The sequence below is a fragment of the Labeo rohita genome, chromosome 25 (genome assembly GCF_022985175.1).
Source record: "Labeo rohita strain BAU-BD-2019 chromosome 25, IGBB_LRoh.1.0, whole genome shotgun sequence".
Taxonomy (NCBI): Eukaryota; Metazoa; Chordata; class Actinopteri; order Cypriniformes; family Cyprinidae; genus Labeo; species Labeo rohita.
Genome location: NC_066893.1, coordinates 4621909 through 4649672, shown reverse-complemented (window position 1 = coordinate 4649672; position 27764 = coordinate 4621909). Strand labels below are relative to the sequence as shown.

At 37.6% G+C, this 27764-nt stretch overlaps 1 protein-coding gene across 1 annotated transcript in view; it reads left to right on the top strand.

Moving 5' to 3' along the window:
• Positions 1-26403, top strand: part of b4galnt4a (beta-1,4-N-acetyl-galactosaminyl transferase 4a) — a 217617-nt gene extending 191214 nt beyond the window's left edge. Inside the window, exons 9-20 of the mRNA XM_051100119.1 lie at positions 1424-1490; positions 9507-9650; positions 9836-9945; positions 10565-10665; positions 10864-10937; positions 14792-16079; positions 18006-18364; positions 19356-19509; positions 21069-21141; positions 22870-23023; positions 23107-23233; positions 24297-26403. Of these exons, the coding sequence (XP_050956076.1) occupies positions 1424-1490; positions 9507-9650; positions 9836-9945; positions 10565-10665; positions 10864-10937; positions 14792-16079; positions 18006-18364; positions 19356-19509; positions 21069-21141; positions 22870-23023; positions 23107-23233; positions 24297-24411 (2766 nt within the window). The 3' untranslated portion in view covers positions 24412-26403. The remainder of the gene's footprint in view (positions 1-1423; positions 1491-9506; positions 9651-9835; positions 9946-10564; positions 10666-10863; positions 10938-14791; positions 16080-18005; positions 18365-19355; positions 19510-21068; positions 21142-22869; positions 23024-23106; positions 23234-24296) is intronic.
• Positions 26404-27764: the final 1361 nt, after the last annotated feature.

Below are 27764 nucleotides of genomic sequence, written 5' to 3'. Positions count from 1 at the left end.
TAATGTTAAACTGCTTTAAATTACCTTTACAGCCTCAAGCCTTTTTGGGTATTATGCAACAAGCTTTGCACATCTGCATTTGGCAGTGAACTGCCATTCTTCTCCTCACCTCTTCACCTCTCAAGCTCTGTCAGCTTAGATGGGGGCTAGCAGACATTTTCAGGTTTCTCCAGAAATGTTTGATTGTGTTCAAGCCCAGGCTGTGGCTGGGGCACTCAAGGACATTCACAGAGTTGTTTATAAGCCTCTCTTGCTGTGTGCTTAGGCTCATTGTCCTGTTGGAAGGTGAACCTTCTGCCCCGTCTGAGGCTCTGAATGCTCTGGACTAGGTTTTCATTAAGGCTATCTCTATATTTTGGTGCATTGAGCTTTCCTTTCAGTGTGACCTGTCTCAGTCCCTGCCACTGAAAAACAGCCCCACAGCATGAGGCTACTATCAGCACACTTTACATTTGGGATGGTACTCTGCAGGTAATGAGCAGTGCCTAGTTTATTTAAAATATGATGCTTGGAATTGAGGTTCATCAGACCAGAGAATCTTGTTTCTCACAGTCTGAGGGTCCTCTAGGTGTTTTTTGCAAATGCCAAGTGTGTTTTCGTGTATCTTCACTGAGGAGAGGATTGAGTTTGGCCATACCGCCATAAAGACCGGATCGGTGGAGTGTTGCAGTAATGTTTGTCCTTCTGTAGTTTTCTCCCACCTCCATATATGATCATGGAGCTCAACTAGAGTGACCATCAGCTTATTGGCCACCAGTCTAACCAAGACCCTTCTCCATCAACTGCTCAGTTTGGCCAGGAGGCCAGCTCTACAAAGAGTCCAAGTTAAACTTCTTCCATTATGTATAACGGAGGCTACATGCTTCTGTGAACCTTCAAGCAGCAGAATGTTTTCTGAACTCTTCCCTGGATGTGTGGCTTGATGCAGTCCAGTTTCTGAGCTCTACAGACAGTTTTTTGACCTTGGGCTTGGTTTTTAGCTCTGATATGCATTTTTAGCTGTTAGACCTTTTACTAAGACGTGTGAGCCTTTTCAAGTCATACCCATTCAATTGAATTTGCCACTTGCAGTGTAGTAACATCTACATCTAAGCAATATGAATGCTCCTGAGCTAAACTTAAACTGTCCAAAATAAGGGTATGAATACTTATGCAATAGAATCATTTAAGTTTTTTATTTTTAAAAATTTGCAAAGATGTTAAAAACCTGTTTTTTTACTTTTGCATAGCACTGTATGTGCCCTGATTCTCAAAAATTGCTAGAACTTCCTATTTCAGCTGGATCTTTCCGGTTTGGTGAGCAATATGTATCATGCAGTCTAAAAATGGTCTGTTGGCCAACCGTGGCCATGCCGTATGAGGCTTGAGGCTTGAGGCTTGAGACTAGTTTCCCTCTAACTGTCTCTCTTTGTCTCCATTACAGTGGCGCCCTTACCTGCCAGGACTCAAGTATGAGGTCATCGATTCCGCCTACATCTCCTTGTACACAGGTAACCCTCTCTCTCTTAACGAACTCCACCAATTTCAAAACTAACCAGCACTGACTAGCCATCGCACAACCGCCAAACCATCATGGTTTGAGTGGCTTGATGACATGACAGTTTGAACTTTAGTCTTTGATGTTATTCTCCGAGGTTCTTGAGAGGTTTCAATGTGAAATGTTTATGAAAACAGACGGTGCCTCCGAGAGTTGCCGAGAAGGAAGAAAGTGGCTTTTTCAGGATCATTGAGATTGATGACAGTGGCTCCTTCTGCTGGAGGCAGTTTCCAATCGCTGGTTTTTGTGCGGGGATTGGTACAGTGTGTCCCTTAAGGCTCAAGATGACTATATGTATTAGCTGCATTACACTTTAAAGTTGTTTTCCATGCCCTAAAGTTGTACACACAAAGACTTTTAATAGCGTCCTACAGAGTCTGCTAGAAAATTGATGAGTTTAGTGGACGTAATTTGCTTTTAACACTTTTTGGTGCCAGTGCCCTGAGGTGAAGCAAAATTGAAAATGTGCTTAGAGCTGTTGTGACATATAGAGAGAAAGGACACGGGAGGGAGAACAAGGTTATAAAGACTCTTACTTGCTCTCAAAGGGAGATCAGGCATGGAGTGCTAACGCCCGTAGCTTGCATACTGTTGCCATGGTGAGGATGCTGACCTTCACGGATAGCCTTTTGGAAGTGTCTTCGGTACAAATGCCATCTTGTAACACAGTGGAGCTTATCTGTTTTCAAGCATTTTACAGCACACACACTCTGACCTCATAGATTGTACATTTAAGTTGGAGAGAATTACAAATGAAATCTTAATAAAATGTATATTGTTTCTCTTAGAGAGCAGTGACATTAACTAGACAGCAAATGGAAACTTTTGCAGAAGCATCTTGCTTTTAAGTGGTTCTCCTGAGAAGAAAAAAGACCTGAATAATCTCACATCTACTCTTGAATTGCCCAAGACTTCTCCCCAGTGTCTCAAACTTTGCTCAGAATGTCTGCAATCAAGAGAACTCAGTAAGAACTATCAATCCATTCTCCAAACCAGTGGTTCCCAACTGCTTTCCTGAGCTGTGTCCCAATTCAAAGTCTGCATCTTCCAAAGGACTCGGACTTCAAAGGCTGGATCCTTCAAAGGCTGTGAAGGTCGGACCAAGCGTTGCTAAATGGGAGGCCGTTAAGCACCCTTCTGTTGTATTCTTTTTTTACAAGAAACGAAAAGGCACATTTGGAGGCCATATTTGAAGGAACCTTCGAATTGAGACACCTAGTCATGCTGCGCATCGACCTTCATCAGTTTTACTGTACTTGGGGTGGGGTGGGGTAATGAAAACCAGTCAGTACTGAAAACCAGTCAGTATCTGGTGTGACCACCATTTGCCTCACGCAGTGCAACACATATCCTTTGAATAGAGTTGATCAGGTTGTTGATTGTGGCCTGTGGAATGTTGGTCCACTCCTCTTCAATGGCTGTGCGAAGTTGCTGGATATTGGCAGGAACTGGAACACGCTGTTGTATACGTCGATCCAGAGCATCCCAAACATGCTCAATTGGTGACATGTCTGGTAAGTATGCTGCACAAGCAAGAACTGGGATGTTTTCAGCTTCCAAGAATTGTGTACAGATCCTTGCAACATGGGGACGTGTACTATCGTACTGCAACATGAGGTGATGGTCGTGGATCAATGGCACAACAATGGGCCTCAGGATCTCATCACGGTATCTCTCTGCATTCAAAATGCCATCAATAAAATGCACCTGTGTTCATTGTCCATAACATACACCTGCCCATACCATAACCCCACCACCACCATGGGCCACTCGATGCACAACGTTGACATCAGCAAACCGCTCACCCACACGACGCAATACACGCTGTCGGGATTCATCCGTGAAGAGAACACTTCTCCAAAGTGCCAGACGCCATCGAATGTGAGCATTTTCCCACTCAGGTCGGTTACAATGACTAACTGCAGTCAGGTCTAGACCCCGATGAGGATGATGAGCATGCAGATGAGCTTCCCTGAGATGCTTTCTGACAGTTTGTGCAGAAATTCTTTGGTTATGCAAACCGATTGTTGCAGCAGCTGTCTGGGTGGCTGGTCTCAGACGATCTTGGAGGTGAAGATGCTGGATGTGGAGGTCCTGGGCTGGTGTGCTTACACGTGGTCTGTGGTTGTGAGGCCGGTTGGATGCACTGCCAAATTCTCTGAAACGCCTTTGGAGATGGCTTATGGTAGAGAAATGAACATTCAATTAACAACAGCTCTGGTGGACATTCCTGCAGTCAGCATGCCAATTGCATGCTCCCTCAAAACTTCTGTGGCATTGTGCTGTGTGAGAAAAAAATGCACATTTTAGAGTGGCCTTGTATTGTGGCCAGCCTAAGGTACAATAATCATGCTGTCTAATCAGTATCTTGATATGCCACACCTGTGAGGTGGATGGATTATCTCGGCAAAGGAGAAGTGCTCACTAACACAGATTTAGACAGATTTGTGAACAATATTTGAGAGAAATAGGCCTTTTGTGTACACAGAAAAAGCATTAGATCTTTGAGTTCAGCTCATGAAAAATGGGGGCAAAAACAAAAGTGTTGCGTTTAAAATTTTGGTCAATGTATTTATATATTATTACTTTATATTTTTGCCTACCTGATAGATACATAATGAAGCGTAATGAAGCGAATGGATTTTCCTGATGGATCTCATATGGATTTTTGTGTGCAAGGTTACGAACATATGTTCTTTTTCTATGTGCGTTTCTCAAAAATGAACTTAACACGAACACACAAGTATTCATCCGGGATAGTTTAAAAGAATTAAGCTTAAAGGGTTAGTTCACCGTAAAATGAAAATTCTGGGTGCCATTTGGGACAGAGTCTTACTAGGCATGCTACAAACTTTCAGGCAGGTGTGTTGAGGCAAGTTGAAGCCAAACTCTGCAAGACACCAGCCCTCTAGAACTGAGTTTGGACACCCCTGGATTAAGGGGACATGCAAAATATGCAGTGTTGGGGAAACTCCAGGAACATGGCGGGAAACAGTGATCCAAACCACTTGTTTGACCCTGCTCCTGGAGAGCTACCATCCTGCAGACTTCAGTTTCAGCCCTGTTCCAACACACCTGCCTGTAATTAGGAACCCTGAACACCTTGATTAGCTGGTTCAGATATGTTTAATTGGGGTTGGAGCTGAAATCTTCAGGATGGTGGTTCTCCAGCAGCAGGGTTGGAGACCCCGGTTCACAGGGATGCCTATTCCAGTATCTCAGGCCAGTTCTAACTAATTTCTCATAAAATTAAGGCAGTTATCTGAGCTATGCTAGCCACATTACTTTGCTCTAAACTCAAAACACAGTTCTCTCATTTGTGTCCCTTTTTATTTATGCTTACGAAATTTACAAGAAAGAGAGGATGCTTAAAGGAAAGCTTGTGAGCTATAAAAGAGCACCCTCTGAGCAATAACATTTTCTCTTCGTCGTTAAAACTTCCTATAAACTATTAATGTAACAGTTTCTTTTCTTTTTACACATTTAGTTCTTCAGAGACACCGCTGTTTGGAAGCGAAGGGTTGTGGTGAATGTGTCTCTAGGCAACAGGGCTGGTGAAAGCCATCAGTTCTCCTAAAAGAGTCAGAGTTATGCTTGAATGCCTTGTGTGAAAAATTGAGTTCTGACAAGGGCTTTCTTGCATCAAGTGTCAAATACTATGAAGTGAATTCCCTTCAGAATTGTGATTGTATTGTACATTGTACAAGGCTTATTATATGCAACATAATGAATAACCTCATTCATATAGTTTGTCATGACAGCACGGTTTGATATGATTAGGGCTGATAACCAAAGGGCTGTAGGTGTAAGGCTCGGGAGACATTTTAATGCATGAAACAGAGCAACTAAAACATTCTGCAAAATAGAACGTGCCACCACTGCATGGGTGAGAAATTTATATTTCGAGCACCTTGTCATGCTGTGGCACGTTAAAATAGCCCAGAGCTTGAATGGAAAATTCTTGTTTAGTACGTTAGTGGTATTGTAATATTAAATACTTCAGTATGTTGCCTTTCGTTTTGGTTCTTGTTTGAATTCAGCTGCTGGTATCTTTGACCTTCATGTGAACTTCCTTTGAACATAACACAGAGCTTAAGCACTTCACAGTGTTTGTCTCACACACATTAAAGTGCAGACTGTGCGACAGCAGCCACCTCTGCTCTCTCTTGGGTTTCAAGCACACATCAAAGCCTGTCTCATCTGCGTGGAGGGGCTCTGGTGGTCGTCATCGTTTGAAGGGTGGCACCCAGATACTGTGGTGTCTCTGATGTGAAATGACCCACATATTAGCAAGACATTGACATTGAGCTTAAACAGACAGACAGTCTGCACATAGGCATAGGTAGATCTGTCAAAGGCGTCCTGAAGGGTCTCCAAGGGTGTTCCTTAAAGGGATAGTTCACACAAAAATGAAAATTACCTCATGATTTACTCACCCTCATTCCATCCTAGGTGTATATCACTGTCGTCTTTCAGACAAATACAATCGGAGTTATATAAAAAAGTCTGCTGGCTCATCCAACCTTTGTAAAGGCAGTTAATGGCTGTTGAGATTTTGAAGTCTATTAAAGAGTGTCCATATATCATAAAAAGTGCTCCATATGGCTCCACATGCTAAGCATATGGTCAGCTGAAAGGGTGTTATGGGTGGTTTCTAGGGCATTGTTAGACAGTTGCTATGAATTTTTGGTGATATCTTCTGGTGATACAGTTGAGGTCAAAAGTTTACATACACCTTGCAGAATCTGCAAAATGTTAGTTATTTTACCAGAATAAGAGGGGTCATATAAAAAGCATGTTATTTCTTATTTAGCACTGACCTGAATAAGATATTTCACGTAAAAGACATTTACATATAGTTCACAAGAGAAAATAATAGTTGAATTTATAAAAATTACCCTGTTCAAAAGTTTACATACACTTGATTCTTAATACTGTGTTGTTAACTGAATGATGCACAGCTGTGTTTTTTGTTTAGTGATAGTTGTTCATGAGTCCCTTGTTTATCTTGAACAGTTAAACTGCACACTGTTCTTCAGAAAAATCCTTCAGGTCCCACAAATTCTTTGGTTTTTCAGCATTTTGTGTATTTGAACCCTTTCCAACAATGGCTGTATGATTTTGAGACCTATCGTTTCACACTAAGGTCAACTGAGGGACTCATATGCAACTATTACAGAAGCTTCAAACACTCACTCATGCTCCAGAAGGAAAAACAATGGATTAAGAGCCAGGGGGTGAAAACTTTTTGAATTTGAAGATCAGGGTAAATGTAACTTATGTTGTTTTCTGGGAAATATGAAAGTATATTTTGTAGCTTCTGAAGGGCAGTACTAATTAAAAAAAATCTATAATATTTAGGTTTAGGTTAGTTTAGGTTTAGGCTCAAAAGTTTTCACCCTCTGGCTCTTAAAGGAACACTCCACTTTTTTGAAAATAGGCTTTTAGAGTTTTACCATTTTCGAATCCATTCAGCCGATCTCCGGGTCTGGCGGTAGCACTTTTAGCATAGCTTAAAGATCATTGAATCTGATTAGACCGATAGCATCTTGCTCAAAAACGACCGTATATAATGACGATATTTTGCCTATTTAAAACTTGACTCCTCTGTAGTTACATTGTGTACTAAGACTGACGTAAAATTAAAAGTTGTGATTTTCTAGGCTAATTTTGTGTAGATGCAGAGTTGCATCCGGCAGAGTTGACGGCTACGTAATATCATTGCGATTGCTGCACCCATGGTACGGCAGCAAAGTTAATTGATTATTACACCGAAATGAGAGTAGTTCCCAAACATATCGACCTAGAAAATCACAACTTTTCATTTTTCGTCTTTTTTTTTACACGATGTAACTACAGAAGAGTCAAGTTTTAAACAGGAAAAATATCGAAAATCTTTGGTCATTTTTGTGCAAGATGCTAACGGTCTAATCGGATTCAATGGTCTATGCTAAGCTATGCTAAAAGTGCTACCGCCAAACACAGAGATCGGCTGAATGGATCCAAAAATGGTAAAACTGAACTGTTTAACTCTAGAGGAGTTGGAAAATGAGCCTATTTTGAAAAAAAAAAAAAGTGGAGTGTTCCTTTAATGCATCATTTTTCCTTCTGGAGCATCAGTGAGTGTTTGAACCTTGTGTAATAGTTGCATATGAGTACCTCAATTGTCCTCAGTGTGAAAAGATGGACCTCAAAATCATACAGTCATTGTTGGAAAGGGTTCAAATACATAAAAATGCTGAAAAACCAAAGAATTTCTGGGACCTGAAGGATTTTTCTGAAGAACAGGAGGCAGTTTTAAGGCTGTTCAGGACTAACAAGGGACTCATGAACAACTATCACTAAACAAACAAAAAAAAAAAAACCTGTGGATCATTCAGGAAACAACACAGTATTAAGAATCAAGCGTATGTAAACTTTTGACCAGGGTAAATTTTATAAATTCAACTATTATTTTCTCTTGTGGACTATATGTAAAGGTCTTTTATGTGAAATATTCAGGTCAGTACTAAATAAAAAATAACATGAATTTTGTATGATCCCTCTTATTTTAGTAAAATAATTAACATTTTGCAGATTCTGCAAGGGGTATGTAAACTTTTGACCTCAACTGTATCTACCTTGCTATAAATTTCTGGTGGCAGTTGCTAAGTGTTAAAGGAGAAGTCCACTTCCAGAGCAAAGATTTACAGATAATGTGCTCAACCCCTTGTCATCCAAGATGCTCATGTCTTTCTTTCTTCAGTCGTAAAGAAATTGTTTTTTGAGGGAAACACTCAAAATTGAGGATTTTTCTCCATATAATGGACTGACATGGTGCCCCGAGTTTGAACTTCCAAAATCCAGTTTAAATGCAATTTAAAACAATCACAAATGCGGTTGTAAACGACCCCAGCCGAGGAAGAAGGGTCTTATCTAGCGTAACGATCTGTTATTTTTATAAAAATAATACAATTTATATACTTCTTAATGTCAAACACTCGTCTTGTCTTACTCTGCCTTTTTTTTTACCAGGTCATGACAGTTAGGGTATGTCAAAAAACTCCATCTCATGTTCTCCCTCAACTTCAAAATCGTCCTATATCGCTGTTTTATCTTTTTTGTTAAGGCTGTTTGATCTTCTTTGCATGTTCACTTTGCAAACACTGTGTCTGTACTTCTGTAGGGATGTAGGATGATTTTGAAATTATTTTTGAAGTTGAGGGAGAAAATACAATTAGAGTTTTTCGACATACCCTAACTGTCTTGAACCAGAATGCACAGAGTTCAGGCAGAGCAAGACAAGACAAGCGTTTGAGATTAAAAAGTATTTAAATTGTATATTTTTTAATGAAAATAACCGATCGTTTCACTAGATAAGACCCTTCTTCCTCAGCTGGGATTGTCTACAACCGCATTCAGGATCGTTTGAAGCCACATTTAAACTGCATTTCGGAAGTTCGAAATTGGGGCACCATATCAGTCCATTATATGGAGAAAAATCTTTCTTTACGGCTGAAGAAAGAAAGACATGAACATCTTGGATGACAAGTGGGTGAGTACATTATCTGTACATTTTTGTTCTGGAAGTGGACTTATTTTAAGTCCACTCCTTTAAAGTATTGCTAGGCACTTCCCAGGGTTTTCTGGCTGATTTTTATAGTCGTAGGCAGTTCCCCTGGCATTATGGGTGGTTTCTAATATGATCTATGTGGTAAAGCATTTTTAGGACATCAGTATGGTTTTCTGGGAGTTGCTAAACAGTTGCCAGGGTGTTCTAGGTTATTGTTTACTGGCCAAAAAAGCCCTGTAATATTCTCTATAATATTCTGGTTTCTAGATATGACTCGGTCTCCTCCTTCAAAGTCAACAGAAATTCAATGTATTGTAAATTCATTCCTGTTGCCTTTAAAATTCTTACTGTGTTGCCTGTTCATAAACAATGGCTTCCCATCTCCATTAATCATTCCCCTTTCTTTCTTTGTGAAAGATGAGAGCAATTTGAAGATGAACCATGTGGATCACATTCCTCAGACACTGGCCAGCCATGGCCCCGTCCCAGCAGAGACCCACACTCGCAGCCAACACGGCGCCGATATGCTGCAACCGGACCCCCGCGACACCTTCTTCAACAGTAAGCCTCTATCTGTCCGCTCAGGACTGCTTTCAAGTCCTCTTTTATTTGATTGTCCTGTCTCTACTGAAATTTTCTTCTTTTTGTGTTTTGTATTTGTGCTCCTGAATGACATGCATGAAAGGAGAATTTGACAGTGTTCCTCTGGTAATATTAAACTGTGTTTCTCACAATATTCTTCATAGTTCCCATGATTGACCCCACTCATCTTGAAAATGTGCTGCCCGCCTGTCTCTACTCGCCAACATATGTGGTCAAAGACTTCCCTATCGCTCGCTACCAAGGCCTACAGTTTGTGAGTTTAACAAACATATATTTCTGAACACTTTTGCCAAATAATACAATAGAAAATGCCTTTCTTGCACCTGTTGCCATATTGACTTGCTGCTGCAGTGCATTAAAACTTCCTGTGCGTTTACTGCCCCCTTTTGGCTGGGAAAAGTAATTGCAGGCATACCATAAAACCCAAGTAAAAGCAAAAAAACAATTAAGATTAAGGCGATAGCTATAAAAAAAAAGGTACATTTACACAAAATATCATCAGTTATCATCCTTATTTTATAAATGTAGTATTTTGTTTATCACTGAAAATCATTCAATTTACTGCATCAGATAAAGTAGCAAAAATTAGGTTTGATAAATCAGACTTCACATTGCTAATTTTAGATTTTAATGTATTTCTGTTTCCCACAATGCAATGTACTTGACCTTCCATTTGCACTTGCCTAATTAAAAAAGCAAGAAATCTTTCAATGTATATTGTTGCATACTTTCACGTGTTACATTTCAAGGCAGCATGCAGTACAGTATATGCTACACAATATGCTTTTATCTAGTATTCACAGACATATCCTACAGATCAGTAGAGAACTAGTGACATTTCAAGTTAATTATGTCTGGTATTTCGTCTGCAGGTCTATCTTTCTTTTGTCTATCCCAATGACTTCACCCGCCTCACCCACATGGAAAGAGAAAACAAGTGCTTCTATAGAGAGTCACCCATCTATTTGGAGAAGTAAGCTTGTGTATATATTGTAATGGCATTAAATGTATAGCTCTGTCTTTCTAGAAATGAAATTACTTCTGAATCATTCCGTTACATCTGAATCATTATGATCACTGAAACAGAGATGAATAAATACACTTCTCTAAAACTCTATATTTCTCTCTTTCATGCTCTCGATCTTTCTCTCTCCATCTCTTTCTCTAACAGGTTTGGCTTCTATAAATACATGAAGATGGATGAGGAGGAAGATGACAGGCCATTCTTCTTCCCTAATCCTGATGGTGAGTTTTCATGTGTGTGTGATCAGTGATCCAGAAGAGGAATAACACTTCATTAGTGCATCGTTCCGTCACAAGCTGCTTTATTAGAACATGGCAGACATATTCATCAGAAGATAATGGCCTTGGGTTGGAGCCAGAAAAGAAATGAATTGCTGGAATTGTTTATTTTCAAAGGGTTAAGGCCTGGTTACACTGACAATGAAATGAAATTTGCTGATGAGTGGTGTTTTCATACCAAGTCAAACTGACAATAAATAAATGCATTGGAATCATCATTTAAAATATTTTCTGAAAATTCTGGTAACAAAATACAACAGAACCTTACAGTTCAAATAGTGCAAGTTTTGACCAAAAACAAGTCTGAAAAAGAACAGAAGATTGGCAGAATGGAAATGCTAATTTAGTAGCTGCGTTTTCATTACCCTTATTGCGAATTGAAAATGCATCCAATAGAAACACGTCAATTTTGCAAAAACTCCCATATATCGCAAAAAAGTTTTTTATGCTTGCATGAGGTGGTTTTTCAGGCAAATCGAAAAAGGAATATTTCGCAAAACTGCAATGGAAAGTTTTTTTGCATTTACAGCTTACTTGGTGTGCATAAAAGTCACATTAGTATTCTTTAATGTACTATAACCTCCAAGAAACACCTCATACGTGACCACTTTAAAGTATACAGCCTCGCAAAAGTATTCATACCCCTTAATTTTTTTTTAACGTTTTATTTTTTAAATTTCCTTTTGAGGCCAATATAATATACTACTACTACTAGTAGTAGTACCATCCCAAAAGTAAAATGTGCTGGTAGCAGTCACATGCTGTGGGGCTGTTTTTCAGCAGCAGGGACTGAGAGAGTAGATGAAAAGCTTAATGTACCAAAATATTGAGATGGCCTCAATAACAACCCAGTGCAGAGCATTCAGAACCTCAGAATGGCAGAAGGTTCACCTTCCAACAGGACAATGAGCCTAAGCACACAGCAAGAGGGGCTTATAGACAACTCTGTGCATGTCCTTGAGTGGCCCAGCCACAGCCTGGTCTTGAATCCAACATTTCTGGAGAAACCTGAAAATGTGTGTCTACCCCCATCCAACCTGACAGAGCTTGAGAGGTGACGAGGTGAGAAGAAAAATGTCAGATAATTGCCAAATGTAGATGTGTAAAACTTGTCGCATCATACCCAAAAAGACTTGAGGTTGTAAAGGTGCTTCAGCTAAGTACTGAGTTAAGGGTATGAATACTTATGCAATGTACTTATTTCAGGTGGTTGTTTTTTTTAAATAAATTTACAAAGTTGTGACAGTTCTGTTTTTGCTTTGTCATTATGGTGTATGGAGTGTAGATTGATGTGGAAAAAATACGTAATTTAAAGCAGTTGAAAAAAAGTAATTCAAAGCAGTTTAACATAAGGCAGCAACAAAACAAAATGTGAAAAAAAGAAGGGATATGAATGCAAGCATTACCGCTGGAAGTAGGAGCTATTCGGACTGATTCGGTGCTAAAGAAAAAATGGGGGTGCAGGGGGTGCGGTGTTAAAAATAAATAAATGTAAATTTTGTAACAACAAAGAAATAAAACTAATTTTATTAATTCGAATATTCATTAAAATTCATTGGAAAAAACACAGTGACGATAAGCAGCAATTGTTTTGTGACATCACTACGTCTGCATCCGTCATTAAAAAATAAAAATACATTAGTCAACATGTTGCAAAAACGCATTTTTGATTTTTTTGCCGAACGAAGCGCCGCGCAGCACGCACAGACTGGGGACAGTTCTCCACTTGTTCGCAATGCGTTTTCTTTACTCAGACACTATGTCTGTAAAGGCTAATGTTTTTTTGGAGAAGAGTCTTAACTTTTGCCGTCTAGTTGTAGCCAATATACTTTTGTAGGCTACATTTTAAATAACCTGTGAATATAAAGCTTCATCTCTATATCATGAGATTTTGGTGTATTAAAAGACAAGAATAACTAAAGGCCCGTATAACTACAATAAAGACAGACAAAACACAGATCGTCATTCGCTGGTCAGAAACCAGTTAACTCCATTTGAGCTTGATTTTCATAAAATGTTAAGTGCAGTCTGATAAAGCTATAATAACAAAATGACAATTTTCTTAATAAAATTTGTCACGCAAATAAAATGGATTGCCCCTTCAAAAACGAGCGTAATTTGTGGTTCATTATTATTACAGATCAGTCATAAAGTAGTACAATGGACAATTTATTAAACATCTAACTCTTATTAACAAAATAAAGAAGACGAAGCTTAGCCTATACTTGTGTTGTAAAATAAATAAGGTTTCCCTTATTTAAAACGAATGCTTAATTTGTGGTTTATCATTATTTTTTTTTTAATAAAAGTAGTTCAGTTATTTTAAACGAAGAAATTAAATATTTATTAACAATAGTTATCTTGCGCTTTTGAATCCACCACCAAACAGGCGCGTCACGCGCAGCGCCTGTCTCAAATATATAGTGTCCCATGTCCAGCTGAACTACATTGATTATATTTTTATAAAAATGTGTTCCCGTGGCTATGTTTTCAAGGCACTGTAAAGGGGCTTTTCTTCCCATTAATGCTTGAATAACTCCTTATTTAAACCGTACACGTCTGCAGCACGTTATGGCTCCGACATGGCCACCAGGGCTGATTGCGGCCAGTCTAGTCAGTGGTCATGTTTATACCAGCCTCGCCACAGCACGTTTCGGAGGCGCCCCAGAAGAGTCTCTCCATGCTGCTTTGCTAAAGATCTACGTCTATGTCTATTTCAACTGAAAGTATTTGCTAGTGCGGAGGTGGTGATATACATAAACCTACCAATATCAGTCGCCATGACTTATCGTGAGACGAAAACATGACGGTTAAGTCGCATATAATCGGTTAATGGAACATTGTCATTTTGAATAGTTTTTTCATCGATATAAAATGTTCCAAACGTTTTGCGCAAATCTGTAATAGAAACGCACCTACTGTCTGCCAGTAAGTAGCTTTTATGGAAAGCAGAAATACAACGGTTACCAAAGTTACCCTGTACACAAAGCAGCAAACACTACTTTATTATGCCATAACATAATAAAGACAAAAACTGTCAGTTCCCTTCTGATTTTCATTCATATACTCATATAAACTTCTCAGACTGGTACAAATCATGTGGATGGCCTATTTCAATGTCGGAATGGTGTGTTGTGCCAAAAGGCAACAAGTTTGCAGGTCGATTTCACTGTCCAGTTTCACTTCATCTATTGCAGGGTCTCTCAAACATATCGCAATTCCACTAGGTGCCACTTGTAGAAGTTTCATACTGCAGCTTAAAAGTCTTGGAATGAATAGGCCTATAAAGACTTGTTTTCCACCAAGTGGTACGTTACAACTCAGTATGGTACACTCGGATCTGGCTTGCATTTCAACTGCCAACAGTACCCTTACTAGATAGGCGTGGTGTTGCGACTGACATCATTTTTGAAAAGAAAACGTGACATTGTCTGTGTGTAAAAATATAAAATGATAAAATACTGTTATATTTTTGGTGTTTGCACACTCTGATGTGAACAAGCCCAACATGCATGAGCACCATGGCGGAACAAGTGATGGAGACCCTTCATTCCCCTTGTGTTGTCATTTCCCTCATAACACATGCAAGTGACGATTCTCTGTCAACCAAACAGCTTTCTGCAAGGAGTCTAGCTCCACCCTTTAGGTACTGAACTACTGTGCTAGGTACCCCAATGGAAGGGCCCCAAAAGTTTGCTATTTTGGTACCCTTCACAACCTCTGACAATGAAAACTGAGGTTGACCTCAACTGGTGTAGGAACACTCAAAGTGTTTGTTTTTTTGTGGTTTGCTTTAGATTTTCTTGAAGAAGAAGAGGGGGCAGATCCAGAGGATGAAGCACAAGTTGTTGGCACCCAGTCAGCAAAGAAAATTGTCCAACCTAGCCAGTCAAGTCACACATCAAGCCCGTCTGATAAACCTGTTCCTACAATTCCAGAGAAAAAAGAGGTAGAGCCGGACAACCCAGCTTTTAGGAGAGAGCAAAGGCGCTTTTTCTCGAGAGCAAGGCTTGGGTCTGAATCTCGCAAGATGGACCAAGACACTCTGAACCATCAGGCTAAAGTAGGGTTACCAAAAAGTGAGAATGTGGTACGAGGTCGTTCTCTCACTTGGGTTCAAAGAGAGCGCCGGGACTTCAAAGAGGGTTGGTCAGAAGATCATTCACCGAAAATAAGCAGATCAGCTTTGCTTTTCCCACCAAAATCCTCATTGGTGGCCCTCAATAGTCGAGCCAAGCAAATCCTTAGCAGTCCTGCCCACACTGTACCTTCCCCAGGTAACAACCATGCTCATGACAACAGCCACAATCCTGGAAACATCCACACCAACAAGGAACGCAAGAAGGAGGACAACAAAATCTATGTCACGAGACCTCGCCCTGCTAAGGAGAAGCAAAGTCCCATTTCACGCCAACCCAGAGAGGTCTTCCCTGGTGTTTTCCTGTACCAGAACGGCAAAACCACAAAGCTGGTGAACCTCAGTGCCAAACCAAAGCTCAGCAAAGGAGCTCTGCGTGCATCCCAGTTATTTGCACGATCTCCTCTGCAGGATAACAAGGTCTTTCCAGCGAGTCCTAACTTCAGCAAGCCAGCTGAAAATCCCATGGCCCCAAACAGAGCAGCAATCCCAAGTCGCTTTGAGAGAAGAATACGAGGTGTCTGGGAAAAACACCAGCATCCTTTGAAGTCCATCACAACTGCTCGACCACCTCCTGCTCCCACCCCTCCATCCGCTAACTCCTCTGAGAACGTGCTTCCGACCGAGCCTCTCCGTGTCACTTCCTACTTGCACACCTCTGAGATTACGGAGTCCCAACAGCAGCGGCCAGACACGGACCCAGAACCAGAGGAGGATGGAGGACTATCGGAGTATAGCTATGAGGATGTTGAACCTCGCCCTGGGTGGGCGGAGGAGGCTATTAATTGGCAGAGGACGTTTTCCGTCAATAGCATGGACTTTGAGACATTGCGCTCTGACTGGAATGATCTTCGGTGCAACGTGTCTGGAAACCTGCAGCTATCTGAGAGCGAAGTGGTGGACGTACTCGCGCAGTACATGGAGAAACTCAATGAACGCAATGGAGGGTGAGGCTAATACAGAAACCAATATTTCAGTTTTTAAGATATTGTTAAAATATCAGTATTCACACATTATATTTTTATAACTATGTCTTTGTCTTTTTTTTCTGCTATATAGCCATTTGGTAATACGGGGACGTACACATGTAATTCATACACATTTAATTCACAATATATCTGTAAATATCGGTTTACATACAGTGTTGATGTGTTTTGGCATCTTTTTTTTTTTAATTCTGTGTAATTCTACAGCCATTTGGCAATAGAAAGACTTACACATGTAATTCATACATATTTAATTCACAATATATCGGTAAAAATCGGTTTCCACTCAGTGTATATGTGTTTTGGCATTGTTTTTTAAAATTCTGCTGTGTAACTCTGCAGCCATTTGGCAATACAGAGACTTGCACATTTAATTCATACACATTTAATTCAAAATATATATCGGTAAATATCGGTTTTCACACAGCGTTTATGTGTCTTGGCATCTTTTTGTTACAAATTCTGCTGTGTAACTCTACAGCTTTTTGCCAATACAAAGACGTACACATTTAATTCACAATATATCGGTAAATATCAGTTTCCATACAGTGTTTGTGTTTTGGTATCTTTTTTTTTTTTTTAATTCTGCTGTGTAACTCTACAGCTTTTTGGCAATACAAAGACGTACACATTTAATTCACGATATATTGGTAAATATCGGTTTCCATACAGCGTTTATGTGTTTTGGTATCTTTTTTTTAAATTCTGCTGTGTAACTCTACAGCTATTTGGCAATACAGATACTTACACATTTATTTCATACACATTTAATTCACAATATTGTAAATATCATTTTTCACACAGTGTTTATGTTTTGGCTTTTTTTCAATTCTGCTATGTAACTCTACAGCCATTTGGCAATACAGAGACTTGCACAATTAATTCATATGCATTTAATTAACAATATATTGGTAAATATCGGTTTTCACAGTGTTTGTGTTTTGGCATTTTTTTTTATTTTGCAGTGTAATTCTGTTGCCATTTGACAATACAGAGACTTACACATGTAATTCACAATATATTGGTAAATATGGGTTTTCACACTCTTTATGTGTTTTGGCATTTTTTTTAAAATTCTGCTCTGGAACTCTACAGCCTTTGGGCAATATAGAAACTTGCACGTCTAATTCATACACATTTTATTCAAAATATATCGGTAAATATCGGTTTTCACACAGTGTTTGTGTTTTGGCACCTTTTTTTTTTTTTAATTCTACTATGCAAATCCACATCCACTTGGCAATAAAGAGATTTACACATTTAATTTATAAACATTTAATTCACAATATACCGGTAAATATCAGTTTTCACACAGTGTTTCTGTGTTTTGTGGTTTTTTTTTTTTTTCTTTTTATTAATTCTTTTGCAGTTTCTTTTTCCGCTCTGTCTAACTAACGATAAAGAGAATTACTATAATTACTGGAAAATGAATACCTTACATTTTATATACTTATATATAAATTTAATTGGAAAACAGTACTAAAATATTGGTAGTGACAGTGTGTATTTACATTCAAAGATTTGTTTCATTTATTGTTACAGTTCTTTGTACTTCATTGTACTTTGTACTTGTACTATTTGGCAACACGGAGAATTACTGTAATTCTTCTTATAACTGAATTGAAACATTTTACTTGCAATATATTGGTAAAATATTGGTGTCCAGTTTGTACACAGTGTTCACATTCTTTTTTGTTCAAATAATCAAATAATTTAATTTCCAAAATATTAGTAAAATATTCCCCTCTATGACTATACAGCTCTATACAGCTATTTAGCAATAAAAAATAATTACTGAATTGAAAATAGGCACCATTCACATTAAAAATTGCAGTAATCGTACAACCACTCACTTCACAATTTCATTTTTTTTCTCCCCTTTCCAAGGATTTACACTCTCCTCCGCATCATAAACGTGGAAAAGCGGCGTGACTCTGCACGCGGTAACCGCTACCTGATAGAGCTGGAGCTAATGGAGAGAGGCCGTAAAGTGGTCCGTCTCTCCGAGTACATCTACATGCTGTTGCACCGTGGCAGGGTAGAAGACAGTCTGGAGAATATGGAAGGGGTCACAGCATCATCCCCCTCTTCCCCTGTCGCCAGCCCGCCTGCTCCACCCTCCCGCACACCTACCCGCGGGGCCCACGGCACCCCACAGTGGGGCACAGTGTATGCCAAACCCCTGCTGTGCCAGCCAGTGATGCTGCAGTGGAAAAAGGACGTCATGGTGCATTTTGTGGTACCAGGTAAGTAATAAATATCAGTCTATTTTTGTGAAACTATGTACACATTCTTAATATTTTTCACCGTACCTCAAACAAGGTCCACTTTCCTGAACAGTTTAGCTCTAACCTTGTTCAAACTTGCCTGTTTGTAACTTTCTAGTAATCCTAAAAAATGTAATAAAGTTGTTCAGGTGTGTTGGGATTAGGTTTGGTGCTAAGCTCTGCAGGAAAGTGGGCCTCGTGGGTTAGAGTTGAAAGTCCCTGATATGACTAAACAAAAATCATTTTGTTTTCGTGCTGCCACATTATTTGAATATTTTTAATGTAACGTTTGATGTTCATAAACTTTAAAGTGTGACTTGGGTGTCTAAATACCTCTTGGGGCCACTATTTTTTGAAATTCAAATCGAAGTGGGGACCTTATTTTTCATACTTGTTTTTCATTTTTCAATTTATTTTTGTGAAGCAATGAATTCAAAAGGCTTTGCATGGTGGGTTACTTTTGATTGGCAGATATGCAATGAAAAAGTGTCTCTTGCCTGATCAGAAATTCCATTCGTGTACATGGAATCTGTCACAGCTAGCCTTAGTACTACAGTTTGGATCAGTTTAGCAGAAACTCACTATTAAAGGCTTACTTAACTCAGAAATGAAAATTTTGCTGAAAATCTACATACCCTCAGGCTATCTAAGTTATAGATGAGTTTATTTTTTCATCAGATTTGGGGAAATGTAGCGTTACGTCAATTGCTCACCAATGGGTCCTCTGCAGTGAATAGGTGCCGTCAGAATAAGAGTCCAAACAGCTGATAAAAACATCACAATAATATAATTTTACACTTTTTTTTTTTTTTTTTTAAGTTTATATGTCTTTAACATAATTCCATAAAAACAAACTACATTTTGGCTTGATATGCCAACTGGGACAACTGAGAAAAAGTTTACAGATAATAATAACTGGTAATAATGTACATTAACTGAAATTATGTATTTGTTGCTTTGTTTCCTATAGTGAAGAATCAGGCTCGCTGGGTTCAGCAGTTCATTTCAGACATGGAGTTCCTGCACCGTGAGACCAAGGACAACAACTTCAACATCATCATTGTGGACTTCCAGAGTGAAGACATGGACGTGGAACAGGCTCTAAGAGAAAGCTCCGTTCCACGGTACATCAACACATGATTACACGCAAACTTTGTTATTGTATTCATTCTAAAGAAACTTGCATATGTAGGTAGTGGAACGCCTTCAGAAATATTTTGACTCACTGTAGTACTATTGAAAATGAACTCAGGGTTCGTACAAATACTGTAAAATGAATTCCAGGACTTTTAAGGATTTTTCAAGCACTGCTTTTTGGATTTTCAAGGAGTTCAATCAGAGATCTCATTTATCGAACAATGTCTTCCATTTCAAATTCTAAAAAAAGAGAAGTAGATAAATAAAAACATACTATAAAAAAATGTCAAAGACCAAGTGAAGCACATGCGAAGTATTACTACTAAAGTATTACAAAGTATACTACACTTTTACTATAGTAAAACCGGAAACAAAAAGATTTAAAAATCAGAAACAAAAAGATTCATGAAATTGCTCCGAAATCCTGATCTGAAACAAATGATTTGCAATCCGATTGGAGAGCTTCGAAACAGTGAGTCATTTTGCAATGCAATAAATTAACAGTTTCACACATCACCCATTTTTGAAATCGTTACAAGTGATGCCAAAATTCGAAAATAAATGGCTCTTTTAATTTGGGCTGTTTTTTGCTAGTGAATTGTTTGAAATTAATGATCGAAGTCATGAGTTTGAATCAAACTGAGCTGTTCCAGCTTGAATGACTCAATTGATTTGGTTCACCTGTTCCTCTTTTCGCATCTTCAACCATGTTTACATGACACTGTCAGTACTACCGCTTGCTTAGCTCGATTGATTTCTGACATCAACTAAAATAAGCGAAAAAGCATGAGGTATGATGCAAGGTTGCCAGATTTTCACAACAAATCCCACGCAACTGCTACTCAAATCTAGCCCAAAACTGGCCCAGTCACATTTTGAAGGGGGTCCACCGGTAAAAAATCGCATTCCAGGGGCTAAATATCACGTTTTTGAGGTCGCTTTAACCAGCAGACATGAAAAACAACCCGCGGCAACAGTTTTAAAGTAGCCCAATTCTGTGGAAGAACTGCAGACTTGGCAACACTGGTATGACGTTTTTTTAAATTGCATGAATTTTGCATGAAAAGATATGTGCTTATTGACAAACACTTATTTCGTAAATGCATTGTCTTTCAATAATTCAAGCACTTTTCAAGTACAATGACTTTTTCAATTTCAAAAAGTCAAATTCAAGTACTTCTAGCACTTTAAGCACCTTGTACGAATCCTGTGAACTAGTGATGAGGTGCTTTAAAAATTCTGGACTCAAGATATTCTCTCCACGATAAATATTCCTATAAATTTGAACATAAAATCTTGATGTTGATAAATAAAAAAAGCTTCATTGCACTATGTGTCATAGTTAATTAGAATTAATATTGTTTTATAGTGATTAGTAAATAAAAATATAAGATTCATTTATTTATTTATTTTTTTTTAATATTTTATATATGTTAATAGACAAATTATAATTAATAGAACTAATTATATATTCAGATTGCATTTGTGTGTCTAGCATATAAACATAGAGGCATATTACTATTGTATTTTTATTTTTCATACACAGATATGAGTATCTGAGGAGGGAAGGAAACTTTGAACGTTCTGCAGGGTTACAGATCGGTGTGGACACCATAGAGGTAATCATACACTCATACCTTAAAGATGATCAGATTTCAAATCCAAGGAGGGTAAGCCCTCAGATCTATTTAATTATAATTCCAAAATGACAGTTTGTAGATGTTCAGGCATCCTCAGTAATGTTTCATTTCTGTGGTAACACGCATAACAGCACATAAATTGTTCCTCAACTGGTGGACCTAGGAATACCAAGGTCATGGGTTCGATTTTCTAGAAATCATATGTACTGATGTAAATTGCACGATCAGTATTATCAAGACTAAATGTTTAGAAAATACTGTAAACACATGTAGATTTAGTTGCCTAACTACCAAGATTCAGTTGTTTTTAGGGCTTACGACAACTGTAGCCAAATTCCTTGACACGTCTGTGTGTGGTGGCTCTTGATGCCTTGACCTCAGCCTCAGTCTATTCCTTGTGAAGTTCACCCAAATTCTTAAATCGATTTTGCTTGACAAGCCTCTCAAGGCTGCGGTTCTCTCGGTTGGTTGTGCATCTTTTTCTTCCACACTTTTTCCTTCAACTCAGCTTTCTGTTAACATGCTTGGATGCAGCACTCTGTGAACAACCAGCTTCTTTGGCAATGAATGTTTGTGGCTTACCCTCCTTGTGAAGGGTGTCAATGATTGTCTTCTGGACAACTGTCAGATCAGCAGTCTTCCCCATGATTGTGTAGCCTAGTGAACCAAACTGAGAGACCATTTTGAAGGCTCAGGAAACCTTTGCAGGTGTTTTGAGTTGATTAGCTGATTGGTATGTCACCATCTAATTTGTTGAGAAAAAAAAACAAAGATTTAAACTACTTCAGTCTGTGTGCACTGAATTTATTTAATACACGAGTTACACAATTTGAGTTGAATTGCTGAAATAATGAACTTTTCCACAACATTCCAATTTATTGAGATGCACCTGTATGTAAGAACTCAATCTGAGGTCATAGGACAAAATTGTAGAGCTCGGCCACTTGGTGGCGCTGTAAGAGGGGAAAAAAACATAAAAATGTCTATTTGACATATCAACATGAAAATCACTGTGCACTGTCTCGGTCCAAAGTGCCACACGTGTCTACTTTTGCAAACTAATCCTAGGTTTTTCACTCAATCTGGAAAAAAAAAACTTTCTGGACTCTAGGTCAATAATTATCAAAAAAAAAAATGTTGAAATTTACCCTTTGGGAAGCTATAATGAGGTTGTTTAGAAAATTTCACAAAACCTGCTGAGTACATGCAACAGATGATTCTAAATAAGCATGCAACATTTTAAGGAGATCGGACCACAGCTGGCGCTATAACATCACAGATGTTAAAAAACGTAATATTTCTATGGTAAATGTCCTGTGTTGGCCAAAAATGTGTTTTTAAATCATTAATTTGGGTGGTTACAGGCTTGCTAAACATGAATTTGCAATCAATTGACAAAAGATGCATTTTTCATAAAATGAACATTACGAGTCTGCATTTTTTAATTAGTTGTTAACTCACGCAGTAATTCCAGCATGATGCAGCATTATGTCAGTTTCCCATACAGCAGTTATTATCAGTGATTCACTGTTTGCTGAGAAACATCGGACAAGGTTTGTTAATACGTGTATAAATGTGTCTGGTGATTCATAGCTGTTGCCATAATGTAACTTAGAAAACAAAGATGACGAGAAGAATGTGTTTAATCACTCATTTAGTTTGGTACTGCAGCAGCGTGGGCTGATTTTTGCTTGTGTGTGTTTGCAGGACAGTCACAGTATTGTGTTTCTGTGTGACCTGCATATTCATTTCCCTCTGAACATCCTGGAGAACATCAGGAAGCACTGTGTGGAGGGTAAACTGGCCTTTGCTCCTATAGTCATGAGACTGGGCTGCGGCAGCTCACCGCAGGAGCCTGACGGTATGACACATCTCACACACATGCTGAAACACAGCCGCTGTCACACTGGCCTTTATTAAACCCGCATGTCTTTGTGTCTGTAGGTTACTGGGAGGTAAATGGCTTTGGCCTGTTTGGGATCTACAAATCAGATTTTGATAAGATTGGTGGGATGAACACAGAGGAGTTTAAGGACCGCTGGGGAGGAGAAGATTGGGAACTACTGGACAGGTACAAGCACTTTACAGTTAACATTTTTTTTCTATACTATTCATTTATGTTTATTATTATTATTATTATTATTAATATATGTTAAATATAATTTTATGATTAATGTCATTATTAAAATTATGAAATAATTTATAATAACAAATAACAAATCTTCTTCTTATTATTAATAATAATAATAATAATAATAATCATAATAATAATATGTTAAAATAATTTGATTATTCATATCATTACTAAAATTATGAAACTGATATATTTTATTATTATTATTATTATTATATTACTATTGTGTCTCAAATAAAATTAAAATAAATATAATTTATTTCATATTATATAAAAAAATGTTATATTGAATTAAGACATTTTCACAGTGATGTTATTGTAATAATAATAATAATAATAATAATTAATAATAATAATGATAATTTATTATAGTTAAACAATAATTGTATTAATTGTAAAAGTTATTATATATCATTCTTGTATATTAGAAATATATTTGTATTATTGTATTTGTTATATGTATTAATATTTTTATTAATATATTATTTGTTATTTATGTTATTAAAATGTATTATTAACAATATGATTATTTTAATATTGTATTATGTTAGTTATTTTAAAATTATATTTTAAAATTAAATATGAAATAAAACAAATAAAAATAAAGTTAAATAAAAATATGTATTGTTAATATCTATATAAATGTTTAATATTGAATTGACAGATTTTGACAGTGACATTATTTTTTGCTCCTATTAATAATAATAATAATAATAATAATTATAATAATAATAACAATTTAATATATTATTGTTGTTGAAATGAATTAAAAAAAAAAACATTTTATTGAAAGGAAATGCATTACATTATTTAATTATTATTATTAATAATGCATAGTAATATTTTAATAAATAATTGTTAATCATGCTATGCAATGTTAATATATTTAGTATTTAATATATTTAAGTAATAAAATAATTAAATTATAAATAATTTAAAAACATTTTGTGATGAGGAATTATATTACTTTTTATTTAATCTCTTTCTCTCTCTTTTTCAGAGTTCTACAGAACGGTCTGGAGGTCGAGCGTTTAAGACTGAGAAACTTCTTTCACTACTATCACTCTAAAAGAGGCATGTGGAACTCACAGTCCAGTAAAACACCTAAAGGATAAAACCGAACCTCATTGAGAGACTTCAAACAAACTCGACACGAGAACGGGACCTTAAAGGACCGAACCGTTGTGTCTCTGGGACCCTTTCGTGAGGCCCGTCTCACATAGGACGACCCGTGACGCTGCCAAGCTGCTGTCCAAACTCAACACTCGAAAGAGACACAAAGACTCTCATTCACTGAGTGTATTTGTATGTATCTCTGTCTGTTAAGTCAGGAGTTCCTTTGTTTATAAGCTAAACGTGAGTGATTACTGAAGATGGAAATGGAAATTGTTTCAATTTTACTCCAAACTAGCAGCTCAGGCACTTTGGGTCACATAAATATGGTTTGCACTTACGATATTACATGCTGAAATGATTGCCTAAAGGTTTAGATGTGCGCTGGTACTTAGACGTCTGCTTTTACATAGATGTAAATGTCACTTCCTGTTCAGACGTGACGCCTTCTTACACTTGAACTGTAGAAATGAACTGAAATGTGGCCACTCGTGGCAGCCATGTGGCTTTTCCTTTCTAAAGTCCTGCTGAACTTCTGGACACGACTGGACCAAGAACGGCCTGCTGAGCTATGAAATTAAATTTATTCGTCTTTGTATTTGTCTGTACGTCTGAGCTGCTTCCTTTCCGCGTTTCCAGTTGATTTCAAAAGAGGTTGAGTGTTTATTGGCTAGTTTCACAGATGCAGAAGAAACCTTTCAGACTGCTGTTTTAGTCTGGGCTTTAGACTAGACGTAATCTCCGTCCCATTGATGCAGTATTCATTTAACGGTAGGAAAAAATGTTCTCCAGAAGCTGTGTGCCTTTCTTTGACGTATTTAACATGGCAGTCCATACAGGGTTACGAAGGAGTCCTGATATTTATCTGTCTGGATTGTGCAAGTCCCTAAATAGCATTGTTTTATGGAGATAAATGAACAGTAGAAACGTTTTAGGAAGATTGTAAAACAAATCTGATAGCTTTTTTTTAAGTGAATTTGGACTTGTCCAAACGTTTCACTATCATTTGGTTCATTTTTAAAGAAATGTTTAATGTTTTCGTCTCTCTCAAAAGTGGATCTTTTACCACAGAAAGTAAGTTTGACTCTTACGGTTTGTACAGACAAACAAAAATTGCGTTTAAAGGCCGTAAAACAGACGTATATGGTGCAAGTAGGAAGTAAACATAACATTTTAGATGTTAACATGACACAAACGTGGTAAAATTAATTATTTCAAGCGCTGTAAAAACGGTATAAAGACGACAGTAAAAATGGCGGGTTACGCAACGGAAAAGAACGTAAGGTATTCGCGAACTACTGTTTACATAAAGAAAATCCACCTTTGTCGGTATTTAACCGCCTTAAACTTTAGGTCCATAGTTGTTTAGACAACTTCACAGCTCAAATTTTATACGAAAATCGTTCAAAAACAAATAAATACCGCTGTAGTTTCAGTGTTTACATCGAATATCTTGCTCCACAGACTTCCGCTGTAAACGCGTTAGTGTAAATGCAATTTTTTCAAACTAGACAACGAGTCAAAATGATTTTCTGTGATAATCGTCAGCATTTTGTTTGACTACCGATATATCTGAAAAGCCTGTAGATGAAAACAAAGTTCTACACTGACACCGGCAGCTTTTTAAATGGTGTAAGCTATTCTGTCATTTATTTAAACGCGGTAACGACCATGTTTACAAGCTGGCAAACGGTTTTGATGTTTTGATTCCATATCAGAAATACCGAAAGTGATCAGACCAACTTTTGTCATTTTGAAACCTCACCTTTTTAAAAGAGGAGCCTAAATTATGTTTCTCCTCCTGGTTGGATCTTCAGGCTGCCTATTTAAAACAAAACGAAGACAGGACACTAATACATTACGTTTAATACAGGGATCTGCATTACAAGGTAATTTCTGTGAAATTGTTGTGTAGAATTTTTTCAGAATGTTTGCATTTTACTTTAACATTTTTTGGGTTCATTTTTTTCTGAAAAATAAAGTTTAAAGTTGAAGCATCTCGAGTACGTTTGTTTTATTTACCTTTTTTAACTCGACAGCCCTGGTGAAAAAAACAGCATATGCTGGTTAGGTAGGTTTTGATGCTGGTTTAAGCTGGTCCTTTGCTGGTTTAAGCTGGTCCTTTGCTGGTTTAAGCTGGTCCTTTGCTGGTTTTTGCTGGTCAGGTTGCTGGTCAAGGACCAGCATAAACCAGCAAAGGACCATCTTAAACCAGCATCAAAACCTACCTAACCAGCATATGCTGGTTTTTTCACCAGGGAGGCAGAGCATATGGCGAATAATCAGTGAACTCTATGTCGTTTTGGATCAAATTCAACCGTTTCTAAATGTTATGCATTACAGTTTACAATCACTAGAGGGAGCCCGTGTACTTGCAAGTACAGCATCTGCAATTCATTATGCAAACCAGATGTTCAAGGTCAGTCAGTGAAAACTGCACTTTAAAAGTCGTATCAAATGCACTGACCATATATTTTTGACTGCACATTCTTCTTTTAATAAACATAGCTTAAGTACACTTTACATAACGACTGCATTACACAAGACTGAACATGAGGCAAGGAGAACAGTCAAACTCTGATTCATGAACCTAAAAATAGGTCTTTGGTAATGATTCAGAGTGAGATTATGGGTCCAGTATTGGTGTATAATCTTACTGTGGGTGTTGTGAATCAACATCATATTTTTGAAATGAGAATTATGCTCGTTCACACTTATCTAAATGACCCCTTATGAAAATTAACCATAGTTTTACTATCCACCTTACTTTTCCCGTAAGAGTGGGTGCAGCCATTTGTAATTTTTTTGTGTCTGGCTTCCAGTCTCATCTACTTCCAGCTGTCTTACCATATTATTTTAATGTATTATCTTAATTATGAACACACTGGTTTGTAGTGCAAACTGTTTTACCGTTTACTGCACTTCGATATTCTTCTCGTTATTTCCCTATGGTGGGTTATGAACCGGACGTCTAACACATTACCAGAAAAACATTGAAAAATAAGGTGGATTGGAAAAGTGTTAACCATGTATTTTTGGCATATTGATTACCACATGTGTAACCACAGTTTTACTACAAATACCATGGTTAAACTATGGTTAGTGTAGCAAAACCATGGTTAATTTGTGGTTACCGTAGTCTAACTATTGCAACCATGTTTATTTTTGGTTTTATTTGTAGTAAAACCATGGTTAATTTTCCATAATTATATATTATATCTTTATATATCTTTATGTACAGTGTTGGGGAAAGTTACTTTTAAAAGTAATGCATTGCAATATTGAGTTACTCCCTAAAAAAGCAACTAATTACATTAGTTAGTTACTTTTTATGGAAAGTAATGCGTTACTTTAC